At 34.3% G+C, this 24,389-nt stretch overlaps 1 protein-coding gene and 1 long non-coding RNA gene across 2 annotated transcripts in view; one reads left to right on the top strand and one right to left on the bottom strand.

Moving 5' to 3' along the window:
- Positions 1–21,535, top strand: part of LOC141281049 (uncharacterized) — a 62,286-nt gene extending 40,751 nt beyond the window's left edge. Inside the window, exons 5-6 of the long non-coding RNA XR_012335439.1 lie at positions 12,068–12,159; positions 21,339–21,535. This is a non-coding gene — a long non-coding RNA (uncharacterized lncRNA). The remainder of the gene's footprint in view (positions 1–12,067; positions 12,160–21,338) is intronic.
- Positions 1–24,389, bottom strand: part of fam135b (family with sequence similarity 135 member B) — a 70,824-nt gene that overhangs the window by 26,156 nt on the left and 20,279 nt on the right. The window contains exons 5-8 of the mRNA XM_065282909.2: positions 23,292–23,362; positions 21,546–21,719; positions 20,669–20,795; positions 12,203–12,356 (exon numbers count right to left, since the gene is read on the bottom strand). Coding sequence (XP_065138981.1) covers positions 12,203–12,356; positions 20,669–20,795; positions 21,546–21,719; positions 23,292–23,362 — 526 coding nt within the window. The remainder of the gene's footprint in view (positions 1–12,202; positions 12,357–20,668; positions 20,796–21,545; positions 21,720–23,291; positions 23,363–24,389) is intronic.

The following is a 24,389-nucleotide window of genomic DNA, read 5'->3' as shown; positions in this document are numbered from 1 at the left end:
GCCAGCCAGCGCCAGCGTTTTTCATGATTTTCACCAAAGTTTAATGCCTTCCAGAAAATGTTCTTCTTCAAATATATAAACATACAATATATCAAATGAAAGAACAGACCCTCTGCTTTCAAACAAAACAAACCGTTTCATCCTACCTTCAGTAGTTCTTTTGTAATCAGCTTTTGAATATGGGAAGGTTTCTGCAAAAACACCACATTTTGAGCAAAAAGCAGAGATAATTCCATTTTTGTGACAGACTTTTCATAGAGTTCCCATTCAGAGCGATCTTTAAAACAGACACGGACATGCAGCAGCTTGCCATAGGGCAATACTTCCGGGTTTAAAAAGTTGCGGAAGGGCGGTATTGCGGAAAGACGGAAAAACTCGTCATTGGCGGGGAAGCGTTTTCTCTTGATTGACGAGATATCTCATCAATGGCGGGGAAAGAGTTAAAAGAAAAATAAGTTTTAGGGTGTTTTCACATATAGTTCATTTAAACCCAGTTCACTTAAAGTGAACCAGAAAAGGAACTAGCCGAATGTGACCTCAGTCCTTTTGGTGTTCACAATATAGTGGACTCAAAAGAGGACCCAGTTCTTTTTTTGGTCCTCTTCAGAACTGAAGTGATCTCAGACACTTTCTTGTTCACATCACTACTTCATAAGAACTCAGACCCCAGCTTTCTGTGCAGCAGTTTATTTTGATACAATGTCGAAACGACACTCGAAGCGAACTGGGACCTCATTGATTTCACATCTCAAAAATAAATCGAACCACAAAAGAACCCAAAAGCGAACCGTACTCGGACCACCTCCAGACGTGGTCTGAGTTCGGTTCACTTTTGTGTCCTTTTAGGGGGTTCTGAGATCACTTGGTTTGTTCACATATACACCCTGAACTGCTCCGAGAGCGTTTGGAGGGCTTAAATGAACTAGGTGTGAAAACACCCTTAATGGTTAAATGTTAGGCTCAATTCATTTCTGACTTCTGATGGAAGTTAAATGTGCCGACTGAAAATTTGGGTATAAAAATGTGAATTAAATTTGAAAAATACATGGAGTGTAAAATTAATTAAAAAAAATTTGCTTCAGTTTTTTTTTATAATTTGGGTAAGTGGTGTAGTTGATAATGGCGGTATTACAGATAACCACAAAAACTCATCAGTGTTTTTTTCATGCAAATGTTTTCTCTTAATTTCTCTTAAGTTATTTAAACAAATAACTTGTCAAAGGCGGGGAAAGGGTTAATATAACTCAGGCATTTTCTGGTCTAGAAGCCTAATCTTGGTCTTGTTTTAAAGAAGACACTTTAAAGTTTTTCACGGAAGTGTCTGAAGGTATAAATATAAAATAAACAATTGTTAAAGCAGTTTACATTTATTGTAATAAATAAAAATAATGCAATATTTTTTACCAACAACGCCTAGGTGTCAACAGTTTGCTGCATACTCTTGTCACAAATTAATAAATTACTGTCACTGCATTATTATTACTGCAAAAATGTTTTAAAATATGAAAACTTCATTCTTATGCTACATACACACCAAATGTGGGGCATCGGGTTACTCGCTCTAGATTACTCACAGGATTTAACTTCGTTTCATGTGAATTTTTCGCTCTAGTTCAATATTTTCAACTTGGGCGAAGACATGTTTGAGGCAAATAGCGTGTGTTTTCGCAGCAATCACGCCGCCCATATTATTATTATTATTATTATTATTATTATTATGAACTCGCATCTGGTGTGTATGCCCAATTAGACCTTTCGAACGACATATAGGGCCCTATCTTGCACCCAGCGCAATTGACTTTGTCAGTGACGCATGTATCATTTCGTATTTTGCACCGGCGCACAGCGGGTTTTTCCCTCCACAGACGCACGTCGGCAAACTAGGGAATGAACTTGCGCTCCCTGGGAGGTTCAGCGCAAAAAAAGAGGCGTGTTCCGGCGCAAACCATCCCTGATGCTATTTTGCAGTTTCAAAAAACAATTGCGCCACTGACCAGAAAAAAAAAGTTTAAAGTCAGTGGCGCGTTGCGCGTTGTTCATTATGCTATTTTAAGGGCGCATGTTTGACCATAATGTATAGCGTGCACAATGCGCATACACTTTGCTTATCTAATCTACACAGATGCAACAGTTATTTTTGCAAATCATAAATTGTTACACTTAAAAATATTAATACACGAGATAAGGGGAATCATAGTGGTGAGCATTGTGGTGATAGTTTTTATTTATTGTGTGGCTGCGTTAAAAAATTCTCATGCAAATAACGATTAAATATTTTCATAACTTTGTTGTGTGGCTGTATTACGTTTTATTTTATGTAAATAATAATTAAAATGTTTTCATAAGAAACCTTAATGTATATGAACTTGATTTGTAAGTGTACTTTGGGGTTGGACCTTGCTTGCGTTTCTTGGGTCCGATTTCAAAGCCCCCAAACCCTTTCAGCGATGAGGGTGGACGCAGCGATGTCCTCTGCTGGCGTCAAGTCCTGAGGCAGATCCACCTCCCGTTATACGGCATGCCCGATTTATCCTGGCAAGCTTGGGATTCCCCCGTAAAAGGACGTCGGTCTCCTCGGCTGTGAACCGCTCCTGGCGTACGCCTGGTAAATCCGTCATAATAATAGCAACCCGCCATGGAACTTGCGCCCTTGCGTTTAAAGGGAATGTTGGATAGCGTTCTGATTGGTTTATTTGACGTTACGCCCAAACCACACCTATGAATAATGAACCTACTTCAGACCAACCCCTTATTGATTTGCGCCCGGTGCAAGAGTTATTTCTCACGCCAGGAAAATAGCAACAGCGCCCAAGATCCGCCCACAAACTCACTTGCGCGTTGCGCTTCGCACTTGCGTTTCAGATCGTTAAAATAGGGGCCATACAGATGTGGCCTTTAAAAATGCGCGTTTCTGAGAGCAGAATGCCGCGGAGACTTCCGAAATTCTGCGAGATCCCGCAGAAGGGGAGTTCGGTGGGGGACGCAGGAAATATAAAAACCTGTAGAGGGCAGGCGTGTTTCATGTAGGCCATACTGACGACAATGTGTGTGCTCGACTTCATGCTTAGCGTATACTGTATGATATTGAAGTAACATGACACGGATTATCAATGTTTAGGCGATAGACTTTGATGTCATACAAATGCATGCTTTTTGGCAAACATTTTGTTGGCGAAGTTTTCTTTTGCCAGTTACATAAACAGTCACATATTCTTCATAAAAATCCGACTCAAACGCGCATCATTTGTCTTATTTTTTCCGTGTACTTACAGTAGAAGCGACGTGATGTATGATAATCGAGTCTTATAACAAAATAATTCGCGAAGACCTTTGAAGAGACCGAGCGCATTTACGCAATATCATTAACTAGTTTATCTAATTTTACATTTAGTTCATTTTTGCATCTGAACGTTTTAATAGCTTTAACATGGTTCTGTTGCGCTTTTCTGCATTACTGAACAGTAGGCTACTTTTTATATTATCATGTTTCCCTTTACATGGTATGAAACACGATAAAAAGTAGCAATGGTGTTTAATACATTTCACTGAGAATTTGTATAATATGTTATACTTTTGTACTAAGGAAATAAAATCATATTGTGAGTGTAAATATTCATAAATTGGAGGAGTTTCTGAGGTGTTTGTCATCGGCAAAATGTGCAGTTTCTTTGTTGCTGATTAAAAACCGTTGGCTATGTGATTGTTTAAAATTGACATTTTTTCTACTTATTATTAATTTATTTTTTGCCTACATTTACTCAAATAATATCAATGTAAAAATATAAGTAAATCATACTTCAAGTTAGGCGTAAAACTTACACATTTTTGATGTCAAATAGAAATAATAATAATTTGAAATATGCAATTATTACAGTTTAAAAAACTTAAATATATTACTCTGACCTTTTTAAATATATTGACTAAAATAATCTGTAAATGTAATACTTATATTATTAAGGCGTATACATCAAATAATATATGTACATTTTAAACAAAATATCTGTTCTATTTTAAGTAATTTATTTTCCAACTAAAAAAATCGCATAACTGCATTAAGAGATTTTATTAAGTTACTTTAATCATTTATTTTAGAGATATTTACAAAGCCACTGAATCATTTTTAACAGTGTGTACATTATGACCTTACGGTAGACTATTAGTAAATGCATATAAATAAAAATATGTAAAACTAAATAAAAAATATATCATACACGGACTGTATGTAAGCATACGTTTTCTTGTTCGGTGCACGTGGGTTTAAATGCCGTTTTTCTAGAAGAATTTTAAAACTTTATTGGTGGTAGTTGAGAAGAATTCCTTTTTCCATTTCTAAATAATTTTGAGCGCAATATAAATATATCATATTGTTATTCTTATTATATAAGAATACGCAATTTTTACAACATTTTTAACATATGGAAAATATACGTTAAGCATGTTGTGTGTATTTCCTAATTACAAGCTTTTGAGGAAATTTCACCAAAACTAAACGTGCATAAAAACATAAAAAAGTAATTTAAATAAGCGAAAAATCTTTTTTATGAGCTCAAAATGTTGAATATAATGTGCTATTGCTGAAAATTGCCCATCTCTAAAGGAGAATATTCATCTTTAAAGTTGAAGAAACAAAAAAGTACTGATAAGCATTCTCAAATATATTCTGCAAGCACTCAGTTGAGAAGAATTCCTTTTTCCATTTCTAAATCATTTTGAGCGCAATATAAATGTATCATATTGTTATTCTTATTATATAAGAATACGCAATTTTTACAACATTTTTAACATATAGAAAATATACGTTAAGCGTGTTGTGTGTATTTCCTAATTATAAGCTTTTGATGAAATTGCACCAAAACTAAACGTGCATAAAAACATAAAATCATTTAAATAAGCGAAAAATCTTTTTTATGAGCTCAAAATGTTGAATATAATGTGATATTGCTGAAAATTGCCCATCTCTAAAGGAGAATATTCATCTTTAAAGTTAAAGAAACAAAAAAGTACTGATAAGCATTCTCAAATACATATATTCTGCAAGCACTCATTTATCCATAATGATGTAATTTATTTTTTAATAACATATTGTCGCTGTCGGGCAAAGATACTCTCTGGACACCAAGACCATGTCTATGGGTTCAAGAATAACAAAATATTGGCCATTTGAAACTCGAAAATCATCACTTTATATTGTCCCATTGTTTTCCATTTTGCGGGTGATAAAACTCCTGTGCGCGTCGTTCAAATTAATTTAAATTTCGTTCACTTGTAGTTTAGCAAGTATGTCTAATACAATTTCAATAATGTTTTTACACTGCACATCGTCTGAGGAAATCCGAAGTTGCGTCGAGGGGAACCAAGCTGACAGCCGCGACAGCAGAGATTGTCACGTACCTACAAAAGGGTACCTGCAGCGATATCATTCTGGCTTGGTGGGATGTCAGCCAGCGAGAGTCCTTTGATTCTGACCTTGGTCTTTTACTCCTCAGAGTCTAAAACCAGGAGGGCATATTAAGTATTCATTGTATTTTCATTTTAACAGAGCAGCTATGGTTGCGCGTTTCACACACCTCTCCAAACCAAGTTGTTAACACTATGCTTGTTCGACTTCATGCGGCGCCGCAAGAACCGACAGCCGGATGACGTCAGAGTACCGCGAGAATGATTCAAGAAATCATATTTCGCCTCGCTCTCGCGATACTGTGATGTCTTCCGGCTGTCGATTTTCGGGGCGCCGCATGAAGTCGAACAAGCCTATTGACAGCAGCAAAAGCTACGCATGCGCTTTTAACTTGTAAAACTCAAAGGTGTATGGGTAATGTAGTCTCTGCTCTCGGTGGGAGGAATTACGCGGACGTCCCTAGTATACTTTCGGCTTTAGGTAGCTTGCATTGTGAAGGGCGCTTTGAAAAGCGGCAGCGCAGCCAAAGGATTAAATTAAGCCTCTGATTTAAACAGATGTGCAAATGAGCGTTCTGGTACGCTAGAAGTACGTTCTGGGCGCAGGGAGAGGTGGTGGTACGCAAGAGCTATATTTGGAAGTGGCGGTACTGAGTACTGGCGCCTACCGGCCCACATTAAAGCACTGGCTGTAGCAAAGGTAGACGGCCCTTTGAAAAGCAAAAGAAAGCTGATAAAAATGAGAAACCCACACTGAAATAAATTGGAGTAGGATTTAGGCTACTTAACAAAATCTAAACATTTTTCACTCAGAAAAGGCTAGTAAATATAAACAAAATTATCAGCAGCTTTAACTTTATTACTTTTTTAATTTTAATTCACTCTTTGTTTCAGCGATGTTTATAAATATACTATATTTTTGCATTTTGATTACAAACTGTTCTACACTGAAAAGAAACTAATGTAATCTTCATGATTTAATCACGTAAAACACAAGTCTAAACACAAGCACCACTTTTCTGAATGATGATAATCACAAACATCCCAGAGTTTGTAAACCAATTGTTTGTAAACATATTTAATGCTAACTACTTAAAAATTCAGAAAATATTTTTTACAGTGTATAAATAAAAAGACATGAAGGAAGTTAATTCCAAAATGTAATTAATTGTACATGGTTTAGCTGCTTGTTTTAGCAGCTACCAGTGACACAGAGTCAAGAAATTAAAAACCACCCACCCCTAGGTCTGCCAATTCTTTGCCAACCCCCAATGCTAATCAATCACCTCATCATCAGTGAATCAAAAGAAAACCGGTTTATCCAGTTTTCACCAGCGTGTTGGGTTTTAATTTCAACCCTTGCAGTTTCTTTGTTAAAATGCAATTTAAGCAAATAGGCCTAATACATACGCTGTATGTTATTTTAAATGAATGTTTATAACTTATAAAATTAAGTGGATATCAGGTAACTTAATTTGACATATGTTGATATAACCTAGGCTCTCGATCAAGTCCCACGCATTCACCATGAGACAGACGCATTTCTGTCAGTTCACACGCTCACACACCAAACCTTGTAAGCTATTTATCACGCTGAGAAGTAAAATAGAACTTTTCCTGCTATACAATTAATAAAGGAGGTGCTGGTATACAGAGCATTTCTGTCGAGTTTAGCAGTACATTTTTTAGGTGTGGTCAACTTTACGCAGCGCCACAAGAACCAACAAGCAGATGACATCAGAGTACCGCGAGAAATAAAGCGGAGGAGGTTGGTTTTAAATCGCCCTCACGGTACTCTGATGTCATCCACTCATGTTTGAGTCTGTATCAGATGAAAATACAGATTTTGAGGAACAACTTATTGTTTGGAGATTGTCAATGGACGTTTCTGAGTGTTATGTTTGTTTTTTCAGTGTGGACCTGCAAAACGCCAAATGCATAAAAATTAATTAATATTGTAATGTCTTAGCATGATATGTTTTCTAAAATGTTTAAAAATGAACAAATCAGTTGTGCGAAACTACACAGAATTTTTTTTGTTATGAAACATGTTCAATGGTTACAGTGCCTCATGGTGGGGTTGAACCCCTGGTTCAGTTTACCCCATCTGGTTCACTTTGCCCCACAGCCACCGTTTTGGGAAACTGCCTAGCTTAGTAATTCAGGCTAATCTTTAGCTAAATCATTCACATGGTTTTATACATTAGCCTATCACCAATATTTATGGTATGAATATTTAGACCTGGATAAATCTACTTTAACATAACAGCCTTTATACCTGGTATGTATAAATTTTACTTTGATAGGATAAAAATATTTTTGTTAAAAAAATCATACTTTAATCATAACTCTTTAATTTGTCCTTCTCTTTAACATAGCCAAATATAAATTATGGTTGCTACCTGTATTTGTGGTCACACGGCTACAAATCTGTATGGTTGCCTAGATAAAGGGGGTGGGTCAACTTACCCACTGGCTCACTTTGCCCCACTCTCCCCTACTTGGTATTGAGAAACGGGCATTGTTTATCGAAGCCGGAGCGCGAGCTACAAACTACAGAGCGAGTGCGCGGGTGCACAATGGTGAAAGAGCAACACACGATGTAAATAACTATACCAGTGCTCGCAGTACAGACACTTTATATTTTAGCGTACTGCGTACCTTCACTTTCTTTTGCGTGCCACCACTTCTCATGTTGCTGGTACTTTGCCTTAAAGAGTCAAAGGGCGTTTCTATGTGGCGCTGCGCAGACAGTTCGGCAACGAAGACATCAAAGTACCGCGAGAGCAAGTCGAAATGTTACAAATGGTCCGACTTTACCTTTGCTCTCGCGGTACTCTGATGTCATACGCCGACCAGTCAGCGCCGCACCATTTAAAGTCGAACACACAAAGCGTCAAGGCAGGGCCGCTGGAAGTCATTTTGAACAGGGGGTGCTGTGAATTTTTTTAACCAAAAAACCTATGAGCCTATAGGCCTATTTAAAATACATTTTAAAAATAAATACATTGAGATTTACTACTTTATTGTCATATACACTTCAGGGCACACAGCCAGGGTCTGAAACACACAGACATCATCAGTTCTCAGATGAATATGCGCTATTAACCAGAAGCAAAAATACTTATCCCAGGGGGAATTACTTTCGTTACAATTTACATACAACATATAATATTATAACAACATATAATATTAATTAAACTTCACAGTTTTCAATGTCCATGCGGACGAACATATTTTACTTTCGTTTTTAAGTTAAGATCACACGTCGATTAACAGATGTAAAATATTCTCACATTAACATACCTAGTATATTTTTATATAGATCTTTTTTTACTAAATAGTACTATTACTGTCTTTTTTAAAAATATAAATAATTCATAATTTGAACAAAAATAATAATGGGTTTAGTTCTGATATTGTATACTTTTATAAAGAAAAACATGGTGTATAATTACATTTTTAGAATAGGCTTTATAAGGTTTGTACTGTAAAAATACTTTATTTGTTACAAACAAAAGATAAAGAATTTACAAACGTGTGGAGAGCCATTTCAGCACTTGGACAGCGAAATGTTTTTTTTAAAAGCATTACTTAAAATGTTTTCTCATCTCACCATATCTACAGGTGCAGAGTCATTATATACAATAAATCCGTTGGGTAGCATTTAAAAAAAAAACATTTAAAAGTAGATGCATTTGTTTAAAGCAAAGCATTTATTTACTTAGCTACAGATGAAGCAGCTCTTTGCGCCTTCTAACGTCTCATAATTGGTCATCATTTATGTCCAAGAGACTCAATAATAATCTGTTACATTTTAATCCTTTAATTTTTCATATTAAAAAGCGTTTTTGTGCTGCTGCGCATCCATGTAATAAACAAACCCGCGATGTCATTCCGTTAATACGCATATTATCAACGCGCTCTTTACTCGAGCAGAAAAGAACTTGCCTCGCGAATTGCGCCGGTTGTATAATAGAGATTCCAAAGACTCTCATGAGCTAGAGGACGAATGTCCAGGGAGTTCAGTATTTCTGTGTGGGCATGCATCAGGGAAAGGTGTGTGAGTCTTTTCTGGGTCATGGTGCTGCATACCAATGTCTTCAAAAGATGCAAGGCGGAGAAAGTGCGCTCGGATGAGGCCACGGATAGGCACAGTAATGAAATTAAAATCCAAAATACACGTAATAACCTACGTGTGTCAAAAATAATTTCCTAAAATATTCATAAGTAATATATCAATTGTGCAAAATATTTTAACTTAAAAAAAATATATTTCTCGCCTTCCCGCGACCATGCGTCAAGGTCTGGAGGAAAATGATACCTGCCCGGATCCCACGCACGCATCTGCAGTTATATACATTTTACAAAACCGGTATTCATTAGATTTTAAGAACTTTTTTGCCACTTTTAAAACTAAATAAAAAAGATATCATATGCCGAATAAGCATGTAAGCATATGTTTTCTTGTTCGCTCCACGCAACACGGGTTTAAACGCCGTTTTTTTTCTAAAGAATAATGTTTAAACTTTATTGGTGGTGGTTGAGAATAATTTATATTGCAGAATAATGTATATTGCATTTTAGCGCAATATAAATGTATCATATTGTTATTCTTAAATAAAAGAATACTAATATATTTTTTACAACATTTTTAACTTTAAAACATACATATAAAGATGCTTTGTACAATAGCTTTGCTTCTGACAACAATTTTCTGTAATAAATCAGTAAATGAATCACAAAATGTGTTGAAAGTGGCGAATAAAATGCTTGTCAATTCAAACAAAGGTGAATAAAACCGCTTTAATTAACAATAACTGTGCTCTTTTGCATACCTCTACTTTTCTCATGTCTTTCTTTATACCACCTTTATCTTTTTAAAATCTTGCCACTTTTAGAAATAATTTGTTTGCATTTTTTGTATACTGCACACTTTATTTGCATCAACTATACCCATAATAACATTTTCTACGTTTTTCTTTCAATAAAAATAAACATATTTATTATTGTCTTAACTTAAAACTTTGTTTTTTAATTTATAAATTATATTTTATATAAAAAAGTTTTAAAAGTGTTGACTGCGAACGTCTGAGATAAGATATCTGGAAGGACCTATAATATACGCCTATAATATATGTACATTTTTAATTAAAATGTCTGTTCTATTTCTAGCCATTTATTTTGTTTTGACCAACTAAAAAATACATAAGTGACATTAAGAGATTTTATAAAGTTACTTTAATCCATTATTTTAGTAATATATTTACAAAGCCACTGAAAAATATTTTTTTTGTTATGAATAACGGCTGAAAGGATTAAAAAAAATCATAACACTGACTGCCTATATGCGCAAGAAAGGTATTATTAAAGTTTTAAATATGTAAAACTAAATAAAGATATCATATGCCCACTGTACAGTATGTAAGCATAGGCCCATGTTTTCTTGTTCGCTCTGCATGGGTTTAAACGCCGTTTTTAAAGAATATTTTTTAAACTTTATTGGTGGTGGTTGAGAATAATTCCTCTTTCCATATGTATAGCATTTTAGCGCAATATACATGTGTCATATTATTGTTCTTAATATATTAAGAACAATAATACTACTATATTTTTACAACATTTTTAACTTTAAAACATGTATTTTTATACCACATGAATCTCTTTAAAATATTAATACTTTTAGAAAAACGGACATAATTATTAATATTATGAACAAACAATGAAACGGTGTCAAAATTCGACAACACAAATAATTAAGATATTCATTGTAAATAGAGTTAAGTGTATTAGGCTCACACTAAATTCTTTGTTGCACTTAGTATAAATGCCCATTGCACGTACAGTCATCTTAATATATGTATGCGCTGTTATGCTGGCAAGAAGGGGTTGACGTCACTTTGCTGTTTTAATAGAAATATTAAATATTCAGCAATGCCCTTATTAACTTCTGGAAACAACCGCAATGACAACGCATATAAAAATGTAGTTTTTTATGCGCCACCTGGTGGATTTTCTGTGAAGCGAAACACATTAAGGGAAAAGGGAAAGTAGCCCCCCCGAAAAGACTTGCAGAATTCTGCGTGACTCCGCGAGACGATTTGGCGAATGCCGCGGGAGAAAACGCGCGTTTTTAAAGGCCACATCTGTATAGTTTTGTCATAATAGATTCATATTTACATGCAAAATATTGAAGTAAACTCAGGTGTCCATGTTCCATACATTTTTTTTGAATGTCCTACCTTTAATATAAAAAAAATTATAATTAGTAATATGTGTTGCTAAGGACTTCATTTGGACAAGATGTTAATATTTTGATTTTTTTGCAAATCTTTTTTGAAATAGTTATATCTCAACCAAATATCATCCCTATCCTAACTAACCATAAATCAATATAAAGCTTTTTTAAGCTTCAGGTGATGTAAAATCTTTATTAAAATAAATTAACCATTATAACTATATATAATTATATAATTTGTTGTCCATGGTCACAATTACAAATAAATTTTAATAAAATATAGTGTCAGATTACTGTAAAACATGTGAACTAAGTGTATGATCATGTTTTTGGATTACTGTATTTTTGTCCTTCAAAGCATGCTTTGACTTTGTATAAATAAAGTTATATTGTGTATAATTTTGTCTTCATTGTTGTCTCCTTGTTCCACAGAAGAAACTGAAAGGATTATTTGCTGAATTAATGATGACAGGACTTTTATTTTTGAGTGAACTTTCCTGACCGCTGTACAAAAGGATACACAAGTGAGTGAGTATAAAGTCATTACATAAGAGGTTGTGTTCTTACCCGTTTCTATGCGTTGGAGTTGAGGAATCTCCTTCATTAGTGCCGTGTAATACGAGCGCAGACCTCTGTGAGCGGCCAGCAACAGTTTACAGATGTGTCTGTGCCACGTGTAAGCTCTCTGAAGACAGTTCTCCGATGGGACATAAAAACTGCCCTACAAACACACACACACACACACACACACAGGACATGGAAGTCAGAGGTCAGACTTTACAGTGTGTCACATTTCTCCCCTGTTATTTTGGCTCAGACATAACCGGCTGTCATAAACACAGAACAAAGCCTTTCTCAGATGCAGGAACCTACAACTTCAATTCGCGAGCTGCTTTTGAGTTCTCATAAACACTCATTACATGAAAACACACACATGCGTTTAGAGGAACCTAGTTTTGCTATTTCATAACTCACTTTAGCATCGACATGAAATTTTGAATTGTGGGCTGGAAATCTTTAATCTGGTTTTTGATCGCAAAACTCAAAAGGCACAACTGAGATGCACATGTAAGCAAACTTTTACTTTTGCAATTCATTTAATTTCCTTCCTGTAAATAACAGCCAATGTACAGTATGAAGTTTTCTTATTATGTTTTTTATATCATTTATACGTGTTGTGTAAAGTGATCTGGTTGTGGAAATTATGAGCAGCTGTAAATGTATTTTGGCCCGAAGCTCAATAATTAAATGAAGATCAAAAGCAGGGTAAAGCTTAAGCACAGTCAGTTTCCCTGCTGTAAAACATTGACGTTTGTATACGTGGCGCTCGCTTATAGAGGAACACATGCTTTAAAGAGTACAGTACATACAAAGTCGATTTAGGGAAGTTGCACCACTAGGCGGCCATGTTTTCAATGCAGTTATTTCAGTCATGCAAGACTAAACTCCTACTCTACTTGAATGGGGAAACACTATAAAATTATGTGCTAAAATTAAACATATTTCTGACCTAAAATTACATCAACTGAACCATAACTAATGTTTCTTAAGCTAAAATGCATTTATTTGCAGTCGTTTCAGGTGCTACGCACGCACACAGGTTGAAAGGCACCCCTCGTCCAGACAATCGTCAGTCTTTATTGATTGCTGATTGGTTCTTTTAACTGGAAGGTGGGACTTCTGTCACCAGAGTGGCCATATTAAGCATTGTATTGTCCCGCGTTGCATAGCAAAATCAATTAAGCATCTGTTACTTTGTTTCATTGGCAAAATATGATCAGTTCTTCACTGTTTTAATTGCATGCTTTATTCTGGATGCAATTAATTAATAATGAAATTAAAGGGGGCATATTACGAAACAAAAATCTGAAAATCTTTTTTCATGTTTAAGTGCTATAATTGGGTCACCAGTGCTTCTATCAACCTAGAAAATGTGAAAAAGATCAACACAATAACCCAGGGGTTCTCAAAGTTTACATTCAAAGGTCCAAATCTGAATTCTCATCATTTTCATAGGTCCGGAAAAACTTTATGTAAATCATTTCTTTATATAACAAATCAACACAAATAGTTTGGGAAAAACATAAGTGTATTTTGCATTTAAAGTAAAACATTTTTTTAAACATAAACACAAGAAATATGCCAAAAGTAACAGAGCAACCTAATTAGAGAAATGGCACAGTTTGTTCTCCATCAGATGCATAAACCATGGCAAAAAAAGTGTGGTTGGTATGCAGAGACACTGACCAAAATTAGGGTTGCACCTATAAATTGGCTGATGATGCTTGCTATGCTTCTCAAGATATTACTGTGAAATGCCGCTACATCCAAAAGCCAGGGGGCGCTCTCGGGCAGAAACTTAATATGCACGGCAGACGAAGAACCAGACACATGCAGCTCCAGGAAATGTCTTAAAGCGTAACTAAACCCCTGGTCATAGCCTGACTCCACCCACTGGCAATATTTGAAAAATGCAAGAAAAGTGGAGATAGAGGGGACGAAGTGTGTGGTGAGATCGTAATAAGGGCGTGGTGATCTTGAATCTGCTTACGTCACGAGTCATTTTTTGGACCCACCATCCAATAGGAAAATTCAACTGCAGTAGCCACCGTTCAACCTGAAGAGGGCAGCACTCAGACATTTTTACACCATGTGTTGTAGTATTGAAACACTTTATATCCAAATGTCAAAAAACTTACTAAAATCAATGAACAGCACTAATAAAGCCCCATTCTTACAGATCATTAACTAAAAAAAGTTGGTTTAGGGTTTAGTTACGCTTTAAGGATATATTTATATTGCTGTTCTTCAAACCTCTTCAGGTATTTTCATGATAATAAAGAATATGTATAAAGATTATGTTTGACGAGTGTTGCTTTTTCAAATGCATGTTTTAAACGACTCAAACCAACAGTGATTTTAGATTGATAAGGACTGATCAAAAGCCGCAGTAAATGAAGTAGCTGTGCATCTGGGTTTAATGGCTACAGCGTCACACAGGAAATTTTTAAATAACTCGTTTTATTTCCGGACCAGGAATACTCTTAAATCTAAAAAGAAAAAAAACTAAACGAATGGTTTACAAGTTTAATATGCATTTGTAAAATAGCAAATGCACACATTTAATCAATCACATAGAAATGAATGCACTTGTAATATGAAGTGGACGCGGGTCCGGATCAAGTTCCTGTCGGGTCCTGATCCGGACCGGAGTCCGGACTTTGAGAACCCCTGCAATAACCCATTCTCTGCAAGCATGTAAAAAAATAAGTAATTGAAATCTGGCTACCCTTGTGATGTCAGAAGGGGATAATCTGCACTATCCAACTACGGCACTGCCATTTAGTGCAGAGATCAACTTATTTGCATTTAAAAGGACACACCTAAAAACGGCACATTTTTGCTCACACCTACAAAGTGGCATTTGCTGTAAATCAAATCAAATGGATTATTACATTTTGTAAACATGTTATACTAAATTATCTATATGTTATTTATAGCTAAAACTTTACATACACATATGTACACTGTGGTCTTACAACTAGACTTATTTTCTTGGGCCGTTTTGCTCAACAAGAATAAGTCTCTTAATTTAAGAATTTTTAGATATGTTTACTGAAAACAAGACAAAAATAATAAGAAAATATTTTCTTGAAAAAATATAAAAAAATACTTTCTTACTTAGTATTTTCGTCTTGTTTTCAGTAAACATATCTAAAAATTCTTAAATTAAAAATGTTTTTGCTAAACACTAAATTCAAGAAAAATTCAAGAAAAATTCTCATAATGAAAAAGCATATTAATTTTACTGAAAACAAGACAAAAATACTAAGAACATATTTTCTTAAAAATTATTTTTTGCCGTGTAAGAAAGTATGATCCAAGCGACAATGGTAAGAAAATAGGAAAAAACAATGAGAAAACAATACATAAAATGAAACGAAAAAGAACAACGGGCACAACAAACTATATAAATTCGTGGGAGTGACACGAAAAAATACATTTGTGCTCAAGGCATGAAAAAAGCTGAATTTTGTCCTATGTACAAAAATAAATTAATCAAATTTTGCATGACTATAACTTTCCGTGAGATCAGTCTGCTTATATTGAATTTCTCATTTAAATAAGATGGTGAAATGACACATATGTACACATGTAAGATTTATGTATCATCTATTTCTTTTTATTCAAGTGTTAATTATTACAGGCAATCACAGACATCACGTGACTGTTAAGCGAGTTTTTCATTGATGTGTAAAATAGCAATAAAATAATTTATAAACACTTCTCTTTGTGTCTGTAGTCTATACGACTATGGTGTAGAAGGTTTTGATGTTTAATTGACAGTATCACTATGATTACTGTATGAAGGTTAGCTGTGCACACTGTGCCCCTTTAAAAAATGGTGCATGATTGGTCCCTGTTCATAGTAATATGAGAGCTCAATCTTGTTTGATTCAGTTTATTTGATACATATTCACCTCTGAATCCATCCACTGAATTGGACACGATAGGGATTGTTGTCAAAATGTAATAATCAATTTTATTTGATTTATAGCAACTGATCATTCTAAATGTTATTATGTCTAATAGATAAATCTCTGTATAAGCATCAGTAAGCTGTGAAATTATGATTGCAATGGGAAAATCGTCATTATTTCGTCTCCAAACCAGCAGGACTGTTAGTTTCACATTGCAGTACTATCACAAGGTCATGGTTTAACTGCAACTTTCCACTGCTGTCCTGAAACTGTTTTAACCGTTAGGTGGCACAGTCCAGTCTGAACCTACATGTATGTTGTACCTTATATGACATATTAGCATTTTGCAATAACCCGTTTATGAGCTTTAGTAACACTCCACAATAAGGTTGTAATTGTTAACATTGGTGAATGCTTTAGCTAACATCATTTAACAATGAATACAATATTTTTTAAGCTTAGTTCATGATCATTTCAGCATTTACTAATACATTTATAAAATCAAAAGTTGTAACTGTTAACATTAGTACATGCACAATAAACTAACATGAACAATTGCATTGGCATTAACAAAGATTAATAAGTGCTCATGCTTGCTTATGCATTTACTAATGTTAACAAATACAACCTTGTAAAGTGTTACCAAAACTATTTCTGAATGTAAAATTGTATAACTAATAGAAATAAAGTGGCAGGTAAAATCTAATAAATCAATCTAACACTTGGTAGTGTTGTGATGATTGAGCACTGTCATATTAAACACAGTGGGTCTCTATATATAAACTGCATACCTACAGTAAGTGCATGTGTTTTTTAAAGTGTAAAGCGTGTGTCTGAAGTCTTTCATTATATGTTTAAAGCTTTGTAATCTACCATCCCTTTGACACACACTTAAACAGATGCATACCTCTCGGTCTCCCTCTCTTACTCTCATATATACGCCCTAACATCTGTTCTGTGCTTTCTATTGAAATTTCTGAAATGTTAGTTTTACCTGTGACACGGCTTAACAATACATGCAGTCAGCAACATAGTTGCATACTTAAAACTGGCACCAGAGGTCATAGTTGGAGTTTTAAACAGCAAAAAATAATGAAGTCTTGTTTTTAGACCAAAAATATCACATTTAAGTGGTTTTGTGCATAAAACAAGCAATCTGCCAATGGGGTAAGCAAAAAAATCTTGAAGAAGAAAAATTTGCTTACCCCATTGGCAGATTTTTTTGCTTGTTTTATGCACAAAATCACTTAAATTTGATATTTTTGGTCTTAAAACTAGACTTATTTTCTTGGGCCGTTTTGCTCAACAAGAATAAGCATCTTAATTTAATAATTTTTTGATATTTTTACTAGGGGTGTGACGAGATCTCGTGCGACGAGACCTCGCGAGATTAAATTTGTTTCGCAAGATTACATGTGTCTCGCGAGATTTCTTGTGCAGGTGCTGGCCGTTTCTCAAATAAAAGACTGCATCCTTCGAGGGTCGCATTTTTAAACTGCATTAACTTCATCACTGTCTTATTAGAGACTAATAACAATTATAAAGTTTACTAATTATTTAGTTAATCGCAACTTGTTGTAATATGCTCACAACTTGCGAATGTAATGCTCAGTTAATGATCTGAAATAAACCTTGATGACGTATGCAGCCTGCATATGCGACCTCCGGAGGATGCAGAGTTACATGATTTAATGTCTGCATGACAGTGTCTGTATCATTTCTAGTGTAAAGAAATGGACATATACTAAATATTAATATGGATTTAAACATTGTTTGACTAAAAATAAGCGTTTCTCTCCGTCTAAAGTGAAAGTGAAAGTGAAGACAGCGTCTGCGAGACGAGTCCTCTATCGCCCCCTGCAGGCATTTGTTATAATACATACATAGGCCACAAAATGTTGTTTAATGTAACTTGGTTTTAATACTTTATTTAAACCAATTATTATTGCATCTTCGTTATTATGTAATTTTAAATGCTATTGCTGACTTGGGTCTATTTTTGTTACCCCAAAATAACAAATTACTTCATTATCAATTAGCAAAATAATTGTTAGGGCCAGTCCTTGATTAGTTAAAACATTTAAAAATAATGTGATTTCAGTTTCTTATTCATTTATTTTATCATTGAGGGTTTCTTAAAAAGTGTAAAAATATCGTCTCGTCTCGTGAACCCAATCTCGTGTTTCGTCTCGTCTCGTGGATTAAGTGTCTCGTCACACCCCTAATTTTTACTGAAAACAAGACAAAAATAATAAGAAAATATTTTCTTGACAATTTTTTTTTGCAGTGTGGCACGAAATAAAAAAAGACTTTCTTACTTAGTATTTTCGTCTTGTTTTCAGTAAACATATCTAAAAATTCTTAAATTAAAAATGTTTTTGCTAAACACTAAATTCAAGAAATATTCAAGAAAAATTCTCAAAACGAAAAAGCATCTTAATTTAAGAATTAATTTTGGATATTTTTACTGAAAACAAGACAAAAATAATAAATTTTTTTCTTAAAATTTTTTTTTTGCAGTGTAAGAAAGTATAGCCCAAGCGCAATGGTAAGAAAATAGGAAAAAAACAATTAGGAAAAAAAAAAACATAAAATGAAACAAAAAAGAACAACGGACACAACAAACTATATAAATTCGTGGGAGTGACACGAAAAATACATTCGTGCCTAAGGCATGAAAAAAGCTGAATTTTGTCCTATGTACACGAATAAATTAATCAAATTTTGCGTGACTATAACTTTCCGTGAGATCAGTCTGCTTATATTGAATTTCTCATTTAAATAAGATGGTGAAATGAAGATGGACAAGTATCAGAACTTTTAAACGTTATTAAAAACATGTCCATAGTTATTGTGATAGGACATCTTTGTGAATTTGTGTTTTTTTTATTTTTTTTATGCACATTTGTCACTGCAAGAACTCAGTGCTGTACAACAGGCAAGTAAACAGTACAAAATAAAATAAAAAAATGTATACCACTTCATTGGGGATTTTTATATCTACTTGTTATTTCAATAAGTAAGTTATTAAAAAAAGTCAAGCATCTTTTGTTTACAAATGCCAAGTGGTGTAATATTATATTTAATGCAATGACTTGTTTGCCTTGCGTGTCTAAATTGCTCTGTTTTCTGCATCTCTTTATTTTTCGTATTTTCTTTATTCCATCTAAAGCTGCTTTGTAACAATGCAAATTGTATACAAATAAATTTTTATCGAATTTTAGTGACCACTGTATGCATTTTGTTAATCAAAGCTACTTAAAGACAGAAATTGAAAGCTAATTCCTTAAAGATCTAAAAGGTTAAGAATGTGGATTTAAAAAGCATCATATTACAACACTATCATTAAAAAGTGCTGAGTCTGGTGAGCTCTTAAACTCTTATAGGACTGAGAAAGCGAGAGGGAGAGACGCTTGCTCTACATGTCTGAGGCAGTTAAATCTGAGCTTGTTACCTATGATCAAACACAGCCTCCCTTCCAGCAACACACTGTACTTAATAAAATCCCCTGCAGGTGGGGTGTTAACACAGGAACCCTACAGCGAGACGAGACCGGCTTACAGTTTCCTGCTTTAATGGATTTCTCCACAGGCCAATGGGGAAGAAAGGTCTTTGTGTAGTAGACAGACAGATTGTCTATATAGGTGACAGTATTCACACTATGTATGCCTAAATTGGTTTTAGAGATAAATTTCTGCATTACATTTAGAGCGAAGTAAGGCACCCATGGTTAAAAATACTTTAATACAAATATTGGGCAGAACACAGTGTATATATACACTGCAAAAAAAGATTTTCAAGAAAAAAATTAATAGTTTTTGTCCTGTTTGCAGTAAAAATATCTAACAATTCTTAAATGAAGATGCTTTATCTTGATTAGCCAAACGACCCAAGAAAATAAATCTAGTTTTTAGACCCAAAATATCAAATTTGAGTGATTTTGTGCATAAACAAGCAAAAAAAATCTGCCAATGGAATAAGCTAATTTTTCTTGATTTTTTTCTTGAATTTAGTGTTTAAGAAAAATGTTCAAGATTTTTTTGCTTAACCTATTGGCAGATTTTTTTTTGCTTGTTTATGCACAAAATCACTCAAATTTGATATTTTGGGTCTAAAAACTAGATTTATTTTCTTGGGTCGTTTGGCTAATCAAGATAAAGCATCTTCATTTAAGAATTGTTAGATATTTTTACTGCAAACAGGACAAAAAACTATTAATTTTTTTCTTGAAAATCTTTTTTTGCAAACTAGACTTATTTTCTTGGGTCCTTTTGCTCATGAAGAAAAAGCATCTTAATTTAACATTATTATTTATGGCCCTTTCAAATAAGGTAATACTATTTCATTTCATAATACCATTTCATTCTAGGGACAAATCCTAGGGTTGTAAATGGGCATGAAAAACCGTCTATGGATATTTTTTGCACGTAATAAAGTCACATACCTTCTACGAAAATATCAGAGAACAAATTAACATATTCTTTCAATGTATTGGCACCTTTAAATGTATTAACAAACAGTTATTTTGATCAGATTCAATGTATAAAGTTACCTCTGTTGGAACAGGTTTGCAATATCCTGCCCCAAACATCAGATTCTCCACTGACATCATAGAAGGCGGGGCCTCTGTCTCCGGAGAGCCTTTACCTAGCCACGCCCCCTTACCGCTCCGTGCAAAACTAAGGGAAAAAAAAACTAATGTTATTTTCTCTGGGTAGAGCAATGTTTGACCTCTTAATCTGCAGGAAAATTCATCAACAAAAGCAATTATACAGCATGTTTATCTAAAACGAGGCGAACTGTGGCACACGACCATCCTGTGCTCGCCAAAGACGCCCTCAATGTCAGATTTGTCAGATAAAGCTGTTTGTAAATGTCTTGATGCTTTCCACTAATGAGGCTTTTGTTCTTTAAAATCCATTTTACAGCTGACAAAGACACACACAGACTGGGTTTGACCGCTATCTTACAGAATATGTTTTCGAAAGACTTAATTTACCTCCAAGACGCTGTGATAGTAAAAGTGCATGTTGGCATGACCACAAGAGATGTCCAACTGGTATAGTTTGGAGTGAATATTTCTATCCAAACCAGAACAGTTGGGCAACTTTTGCCTTTCCATTTTACGGCATGTTTGATGTCTATGTGGCTTGTTGACATTGTTGGAATATAATTTTAATGTTTTCTATTTTCTTTACATGCTTTAAAAACATGGCCGACAGCAAAACTCCAAACTCCAGTGATTGTGGCAGAAACAGGAACCCAATTCAGATTGCTGGTAAAACAGGCCAACAGACCCAAATGTGCAGATAAGATTTCCCTGTTTGTGGTAAGAATAATTTTGAATTGTCTAATCCCTATTAATAAAATATGTTAAATTAATAATGTTTAATGTTTAGTGAATAAGGGCAGCATCAGTAAGGATTCACCTGATCAACGGCTGGTGCAGCGCCACCAGGGCGGCGTGAATGGAGACGGAGATCACAGACAGGTGGAAGTAATCGAACATGACGGGCAGATGATGGTGAAGGCCGTGGTGTGGATGAAAGTGAAGACCCAACGTCCTGCTGCTAATCAGAGGAACAGAGGAGATATCTGCCAACCTAAAGCAAACAACATTTACATAAGAAACATTTAGTCAAGCGTGTCCAAACGTTAAACTCTTATCACTGCAAAAAAAAAAATGTTTGTCTTGTTTTAAGTACAAATATCTTAAAAGTCTTAACTTAACACGCTTTTTTCTTGATGAGCAAAACGACCCAAAAAAAATAAGTCAAGATTTTAGACCAACAAGCAAAAAAAATCTTCCAATGCACTGCAAATGATTTTCAAGAAAAAAAAATTCTTAGTATTTTTGTCTTGTTTTTAGTAAAAATATCTAAAAATTCTTAAATGAAGATGCTTTTTCTTCATGAGCAAAACGACCCAAGAAAATAAGTCTAGTTTTGAGACCAACAATATCAAATTAAAACAATTTTGTGCATAAAACAAGCAAAGAAATCTGCCAATGGGGTAAGCTAATTTTCCTTGAATTTAGTGTTTAAGAAAAAATTTTAAGATTTTTTTTTTTGCTTACCCCATTGGCAGATTGTTTGCTTGTTTTATGCACAAAATCACTTAAATTTGATATTTTTTGTCTAAAAACTAGACTTATTTTCTTTGGTTGTTTTGCTCACCGAAAAAAATCATCTTAATTTAAGAATTTTTAGATATTTTTACTGTAAACAAGACAAAAATACTAAGATTTTTTTCCTTGAAAATCATTTTTTGCAGTGTGGGGGTAAGCAAAAAAATCTTGAACATTTTTCATAAACCCTAAATTCAAGAAAAAATTGCTTACCACATAGGTAGATTTTTTTGCTTGTTTTATGCACAAAATTACTTAAATTTTATACTTTTGGTCTAAAAACTAGACTTATTTTCTTGGGTTGTTTTGCTCATCAAGAAAAAGCATCTTAATTTAAGAATTTTTAGATATTTTTACTGAAAACAAGACAAAAATACTAAGATTTTTTTTTTTGCAGTGTGAGCAAAAGACCTTACAAATTAGTCTAGTTTTTAGACAAAAAATATTAAATTTAAGGGAATTAAGACATAAAACAAGGAAAAAATCTGCCAATGGTGTTAGGAAAAAAATCTTGACATTTTTCCTTAAACACTTTATTCAAGAAAAAAATTCTTACCCCATTTCCAGATTTTTTTTTTTTTTTGCTTGTTTTAAGCACAAATTCACTTAAATGTGATATGTTTTGTTTAAAAACTAAATTCTTGGGTCATTTTGCTCATCAATAAAATGCATCTCGATTTAAGAATGTTTTGATATTTCTACTAAAAAGAAGACAAACTTTTAAGTAAGAAAGTCATTTTTGCAGTATATATTATTATTATATTTACAGCTTTAGCATAAATGTTTACAGTGCATGCTTTTTTAATGGTACACCATCAGAAAACATGGTAAAAAAAGGTGGTACAGTCCCCTTTCAAAAAGTACACCTTTTGCACCTATAGTTTATATTACTACCTCAAATGTACACATTGGTACCAAATGTATACATATCTTTATCTAAATGATACATATTAGGGCTTTTTTAAGGATACTGGACCATTTTTAGTATAAAGAATAATTTGCTAAATGTTTTTTGGAGGCCTGGATGCAAGAGAAGAGAGATACTCACTGCTGTTCATTGTCTGTGAAGTGCAGATCTAATTTGAGCTGGACGTCCACCTCGCTCATGGCCTCCTCTACCTAAGATAGACGATACGACACCTGTCAATCACGGCTGACGGCGATCTTTAAAAACTGCTAACCAAACTAAGAGCTCTTAGTGGAGTAATGGATAAGATTAAGAGTCATCAGTTCGCTTAACGGTAAGAAAATCTTCACTATCAATCTTGCACAGATTCTAGCGTGTAGTCAGTAAACTAATCGATAGCAGTTAATGAAACTGTCTGTGAAAAATCAAATGCAATTAACCGAAACCTACAAAATTCATGTCTTCATCACAAATGGTGTGGCATGCGTCAGGTTTTAATTGCTTTAATGCCTAACCCTACATATGAGCAATGCTTGTCCTAGCAAACACTGCAAATTATTTTCATGGCAATGTGCTTATGGAAAAACCACATCAATTTCACCTGCTGTGGTTTGGGAACATATGCTCCAAATGTTTGACATGTGCACATTTTAAATGCAAGTAAACAAAAGCAGATGAATTTACAAGCATGCTGTGTAGATTAACGTAAAAATCCTACTATATTTGTCCATAAGGTTCCTTAAAGAAAAACACCACTGTTTTTCAGTATTTTACTATGTTTTTACCTTAACTTAGATGAACTAATACACACCTATCTTTTTTTAATGCGCGCAATCTTTGTACACCGTGTCATGAATGTGTTAGCATTTAGCTTAGCCCCATTCATTCCTTAGGATCCAAACAGGAATGAATTTAGAAGCTGTCAGACACTTCCATGTTTTCCCTATTTAACTCTTTCGCCGCCATTGACGAGATATCTCGTCAATCAAGAAAAAACGCTTCCCTGCCAATGACGAGTATTTCTGGCTTTCCGCAATACCGCTATTATCCACCAGGTTCCGGCTTTCCGCAACTTTTTAAACCCGTAAGTATTACCCTATGGCAAGCGGCTGCATGTCCGTGTCTGTTTTAAAGATCGCTCTGAATGGGATCTCTATGAAAAGTCCGTCACAAAAATGGAATTATCTCAGCTTTTTGCTCAAAATGTGGTGTTTTTGCAGAAACCTACCCATATTCAAA

Source organism: Paramisgurnus dabryanus, chromosome 19 (assembly GCF_030506205.2).
Source record: "Paramisgurnus dabryanus chromosome 19, PD_genome_1.1, whole genome shotgun sequence".
NCBI lineage: Eukaryota > Metazoa > Chordata > Actinopteri > Cypriniformes > Cobitidae > Paramisgurnus > Paramisgurnus dabryanus.
This window is presented reverse-complemented; position numbering and strand designations above follow the sequence as displayed.